Raw genomic sequence first — 6,000 nt, 5'->3', positions numbered from 1 at the left:
TACCCTGACTGGACTCTCGGAGTGTCCGGCCCTTATCCTTCTCACAGGGAGCCTGATGGTCCTTGTCTGCTTACTTTTATATTTAGTACATAGGCTGGCCTATGGCACTTTCTGGAAGGTGAGCTCCAGAGAGCAGGGCTGTGCTTGTTTTCATTCCCTTTTGTATCCTGAGTACCTGGAAAACTTTTTTAAGGGAATGAATAAGTGAAGAAAGATAAACATGCAAACAAACTAGTTCCCTATGTTGGTACCTTCGAACAGCTTCCCATTCTTAGCTATTATGGAAAATGAGCCATGAGCACCATCATCTGAATTTTGTATTCTTTCTTTTGGATAAATTCCCAGAAGTGGAATAACTGGATTAAGGAGTAGGACCTCTTAAAGTTCTGCTGGATTTCTTTTTTTTTTTTTTTTGAGATGGAGTCTGGCTCTGTCTCCTGGGCTGGAGTGCAGTGGCGCGATCTCGGCTCACTGCAAGCTTCACCTCCTGGGTTCACGCCATTCTCCTGCCTCAGCCTCCTGAGTAGCTGGGACTACAGGCGCCCTCCACCACGCCCAGCTAATTTTTTGTATTTTTAGTAGAGACGGGGTTTCACCATGTTAGCCAGGATGGTCTGTATCTCCTGACCTCGTGATCCGCCCTCCTCAGCCTCCCAAAGTGCTGGGATTACAGGCATGAGCCACCACGCCCGGCCGGATTCCTTTGTAAAAGCAGTGGTGTGAGTACCTCTCTGAGGAGGCAGCATTTGGAATAAAGTGACTTCATAGAACTCGCATGGACATCGAAGCTCTGGCATCGGTTCACTGTCACAGTCAATGACTTTGGACTTAAGGGTCAGACGGAGGCTGTGTAGCATCCTCATCAGACTCACTATCGTCAAGGGGAACCCGGGCATTAAGGGCTTTACCAGGTATTGCCTAATAATACAAAAAATCAGAGCAAAAGATTCTCCTAAGACTGTTTAGATCTTGCAGTAGAGGAGAAAATATGCAAAGTCTTGATTTATTTATTTAATTAATGTTATGAATCCAGGGTTTCTTTCTTTGGCATTCTTTGTGCCGATAATATGTATCACCTTCTGGATATCTTTGTCATTTGAGAAAGATCCAAATTACTTTCCTTAAATTAGCCTTGGGCTTAGCATGCAGGCATACTAGTAACTTCCAAATTTAAATATTGTAATTACATCATGTGGATTGTACCCTCTGGTATTTATGGACTGTAATCCATTTAAATATTTTAAATTTAAAGACAAGGCCACCTGTATTGATTAGACACAGTTGTTTGGATAGTTTTATAACTATAGACTTTACAGTGAGAGTGGGTACAGTTGAATGGTATCTGGTTAATAGCACTACATGATTATTAGTATGTTTGAGGTCCTTTTTGGATAACGTGGACACATTGTCCAGAGAAGGCAGTTACGGCTGGAGAAGAAGCCTCATTTGCCTCCTTAGACTCATCTGTCAGTGCCTGTCCCTGGTGCCTATTGTGGTACTTTGGTGACTGTCATTTGCTGGTTTCAGAAACAAGGCTTGGCCATTCCAACAGCAATGGAAACCCCACACAGGGAGCCTTCTTTGCGGTACAGCCACTCTGGGGCAGGGTCGCTGCGTGTCAGTGATTTCAGGCAGTAGAGACGATAAGCATGCACCTGTAGGCTCTAGAGTTGGAGAGTCTTCCTAGATTCAAGTCCTGACTTCACCACTTACTAACTGTACAACATGGGGCAAATACTCAGTTTTCTCATCTGTAAAATGAGTATAACAATACAGTTGGGATTAAATATTTAGCATACAGCTTATCATACTACACATACTCAATAATTATTAGCTGTTATTATTACCATCTCATTCAGCACACATATTACTGTATTGAAAGAGACAGAATTCATGAGGCAGACGGACCATGCTTTTGTTCTTCACCACATACATAAAATCTAATGCAGTGTCTGAAACGCATTGGCAGGTGTTAACAAATGGTGGCCATTTATGAATAAATGGAACACGAAGTTAATAAACAGCAACCCTATTTTCCCCATCTGCGTTCTAAACCAACCATGATAGAGAAGGAGAAATATGGAGAGCCACACGCCAGCTCTATTACTGACAGAGCTGTGGAGGAGAACAGTGTGGTACAAGTCAGCAATAGCCTCCTGTTACTGCCTGCAGAATGAGACAGACTTTCTCTCCCACCCGCAGTCCTGGATTGCTCCAGCCAGGCTCACAGAGGCCCAGTTGGCTAAGTGCCCGCTGTATCCTATGCTCACCCCAGGCAGGCACATCCTCCCCAGAAACAGGCAGAGCTCAGCTTGTGTCTTAGGTCCTGCTCTAAAGTCACCAATCAAACACGTTGGTTCTCTTTTCTTGGGAAGAAGTAAGGATGTAAAGAAAGGCCAGGGGTCATTCACTAATGGTTGGCCCTCACATGGAAACTTGCAGAAAGGAAAAGAGTCACCCCCAACAGTTGGTTGAATGAATAGGCAAGTCTGGCTTAACCAAGCTATTGAAAAGATGGTTGCATCCAGTCTTATGCAGCAGACTGAATTCATTCCATTAAGACTAGTCCTCTTAAAATATCACAGAATCCACCTAGATCAGCTTGGAACACAGCTGATTATTATTGTGTGTGTTGTGGATGGCACACCTGTCCTTCCTCTTCCTTCTTCCTTCTCTTGCCTCCCTCTTTCCTTTTCTTGAAGCCCAGTCCAGACAGACATCTCTTCCTCAAGTTTTCTCAGCTATCCTAATCCAGGTTAGAGGTCTCTTTCCTTTTTTGCGGTGTGCATATTCCTATCAATACATACCACACTGTCACTGTCATGCACTGACAGTGCACTGTCATGCAAATATTTGCCAACCTGTCCTCCCTCCCCCAAGACTGTGAGCTCCTGAAGGACCATGGCACACACGAGCCCTCCGATCCTGTTTGTTGAGTGAATGAATGCACCCATCCAGCGTCTGTCCAGTTTCATTCACTTTTCAGCCTTTAGTGTTTGGTTCATGAAAAGGATGTAGAGTTCATGAGGAACATTCAGGGTCTCCAGATGTAACCATGCTGTCATCTGTTTCTAGGCTAGGTCCCACTCAGCTCAAAATCTTCACTTGTGAATACTGCAACAAGGTCTTCAAGTTCAAGCACTCGCTGCAGGCCCACCTGAGGATCCACACCAATGAAAAGCCATACAAGTGCCCCCAGTGCAGCTATGCCAGTGCCATCAAGGCCAACCTCAACGTGCACCTGCGCAAGCACACTGGAGAGAAGTTCGCCTGCGACTATTGCTCGTTCACCTGCCTGAGCAAGGGCCACCTCAAGGTGCACATCGAGCGAGTGCACAAGAAGATCAAGCAGCACTGCCGCTTCTGCAAGAAGAAGTACTCTGACGTCAAGAACCTCATCAAGCACATCCGAGATGCACATGACCCACAGGACAAGAAGGTCAAAGAGGCCTTGGACGAGCTCTGCCTGATGACGAGGGAGGGCAAGCGGCAGCTGCTCTATGACTGCCACATCTGTGAGCGTAAGTTCAAGAACGAGCTGGACCGTGACCGCCATATGCTGGTCCACGGAGACAAGTGGCCTTTTGCCTGTGAGCTCTGTGGCCATGGGGCCACCAAGTACCAGGCGCTGGAGCTGCATGTCAGGAAGCACCCCTTCGTGTACGTCTGTGCCGTCTGCCGCAAGAAGTTCGTCAGCTCCATCAGGCTGCGCTCCCACATCAAAGAGGTGCATGGGGCTGCCCAGGAGGCCTTGATCTTCACCAGTTCCATCAACCAGAGCTTCTGCCTCTTGGAGCCTGGTGGGGACATCCAGCAAGAAGCTCTGGGGGACCAGCTACAGCTGGTGGAAGAGGAATTTGCCCTCCAGGGCGTGAATGCACTCAAGGAAGAGGCCTGTCCTGGGGACACTCAGCTGGAGGAGGGCCGGAAGGAGCTGGAGGCCCCTGGGGAAATGCCTGCCCCAGCTGTGCACCTGGCCTCCCCGCAGGCCGAAAGCACAGCCCTGCCACCCTGTGAGCTGGAAACCACCGTGGTCTCCTCCTCAGACCTGCATTCTCAAGAGGTGGTTTCAGATGATTTTTTGTTGAAAAATGATAGCTCCTCCGTGGAGGCTCATGCTGCTCCTGAGAAGCCCGCAGACATGCAGCACAGAAGCTCAGTCCAGACGCAAGGTGAAGTGATCACACTACTGCTGTCCAAGGCCCAGAGTGCTGGGTCAGATCAGGAAAGCCAGGGCGCCCAGAGCCCCCCAGGGGAAAGGCAGAACATGGCTGCGCTTTCAGCTGGTGACCCAGATCCCAGCAGGTGTCTCAGGTCAAACCCAGCTGAGGCCTCAGACCTCCTCCCTCCAGTAGCTGGTGGTGGAGACACCATCACACATCAGCCTGACTCTTGCAAAGCTGTCCCTGAGCACCGGTCAGGCATCACCGCATTCATGAAGGTCCTGAACAGTTTACAGAAGAAGCAAATGAACACCAGCTTGTGTGAGCGGATCCGGAAAGTTTATGGAGACCTGGAGTGTGAATACTGTGGTAAGGAAAGGCAGCGCCGGTGTGTGGCCCTGTCCACAACCATCACGCTGTGGTCACCTCACATTTGATTTGAGCTCATGTTTGTTTGCAAAGAACACCTTCTAAGTGAGCCACCCTCCTCCATTGTAGATAGGAACGGTGGCCCCTGTGTGGCAGTTAGTGCTTGGAGTCTTGTGGAGGCGGCCGGGATGGCTGCACAGTTGACGGTGTTGGTCTGGTCAGGTGTGTGTGCTAAGGGTTACCCATGACCTCTACCAGAACTCTAACCAAGAAGAATCTTTCTTCTGGCACATGGCAAGTTTAAAGTTGAGCTTTAAATTGTGGCCAACTACTAGATCAGCCAAGAGAGGTTACAAAAGTGGCTGCAGCTCTCTGTAGGGAGGTGCCAAATAGCACCCTGCAACTCACAATGAAAGCATGGCTCCTGGAACTCTGGTGGTACAGGATATAGAAAATCCAGCTCCAGACCTGCTGTCCCAGGAGGGCCGGTAGAACTTAGAGACTTGTAGATTTATGCATGTGCATCATGGTATTTGGCACCATAACTGGTTCTCAGTAAACACTGGCTTCCTCCTCTCCTGGCCCTAACATTATGCAAAAACTAGTAGCACCCTTAATATTTGCAGCCTCCCACCTTTGAAAGGTAATTTTCAGACAGAAATGTGGTGAAAAGTATGAAGGGTGACCCGGACAAGCGCAAGAGGGAGATAAATATTGTAGATAAAAAATAATAATAATTAAAAAAATTCAAAATCAGTCAAAAAGAAACTTCCTTGTTCTCATGTCAAAATTTTTTTTAGGCAAACTTTTTTGGTACCAAGTGCATTTTGATATGCATGTCCGCACCCACACCCGGGAACATCTGTATTATTGCTCTCAGTGTCATTATTCTTCCATCACCAAAAACTGCCTTAAACGCCACGTAATTCAGAAACACAGTAACATCTTGCTGAAGTGTCCCACCGACGGCTGTGACTACTCGACTCCAGATAAATATAAGCTACAGGCACATCTTAAAGTTCACACAGCACTGGTAAGTAGCAAGCCCAAGTGGCAGCCCCATCTCCCTTGGGTGCTCATTGCTTTCTCAAGTTTATACTTATATGTAGGTGTCTCCACTGCAGGTCAGCCCTGAAAACATAGAGAGGTCCTTCTGCTTGCACAGCTGTGCACGTGGCAGAGGCTTCCCAGGTTCCTTTCACAGCAAGAGTCTCTAATACATTGAAAAAAGAGATTAGATGGAATAAATTGTTTCCTGTGCAAATTTTTTTAGCATCAGATGAAGTCTACAGAAGAAATATCTATAGAGTAGAAGTAAAGTCGGAATTTCTCAAATGACATTTTAAAGAATAATTAATAGCAGAGATAACAGTAATAGCTCTTACTGAACGTAGTTGAGAGGTTGAATTAGATAATGCTGTACAGTGATGAGAACAGTATTTGGTTCAGAGTAAGTAAGAGCATAGTA

The 6,000-nt window shown here is 47.1% G+C and overlaps 1 protein-coding gene across 12 annotated transcripts in view; it reads left to right on the top strand.

Annotated features, from left to right (window-relative positions):
* Positions 1-6,000, top strand: part of ZFAT (zinc finger and AT-hook domain containing) — a 236,882-nt gene that overhangs the window by 109,713 nt on the left and 121,169 nt on the right. For all 12 annotated transcript variants that reach the window (XR_010127299.1, XM_054498875.2, XM_063669101.1 and 9 more), the window contains 2 exons: positions 3,076-4,532; positions 5,333-5,565. Coding sequence is in view for 11 of the 12 variants with exons in the window: in XM_054498875.2 (XP_054354850.2) it covers positions 3,076-4,532; positions 5,333-5,565 (1,690 nt within the window). In the remaining variant the exon portion in view is untranslated. The remainder of the gene's footprint in view (positions 1-3,075; positions 4,533-5,332; positions 5,566-6,000) is intronic.

The sequence above is a fragment of the Pongo pygmaeus genome, chromosome 7, assembly GCF_028885625.2.
Source record: "Pongo pygmaeus isolate AG05252 chromosome 7, NHGRI_mPonPyg2-v2.0_pri, whole genome shotgun sequence".
NCBI lineage: Eukaryota > Metazoa > Chordata > Mammalia > Primates > Hominidae > Pongo > Pongo pygmaeus.
The sequence above is the reverse complement of the archived record's forward strand: the minus strand, read 5'-3'. Positions and strand labels throughout refer to the sequence as shown.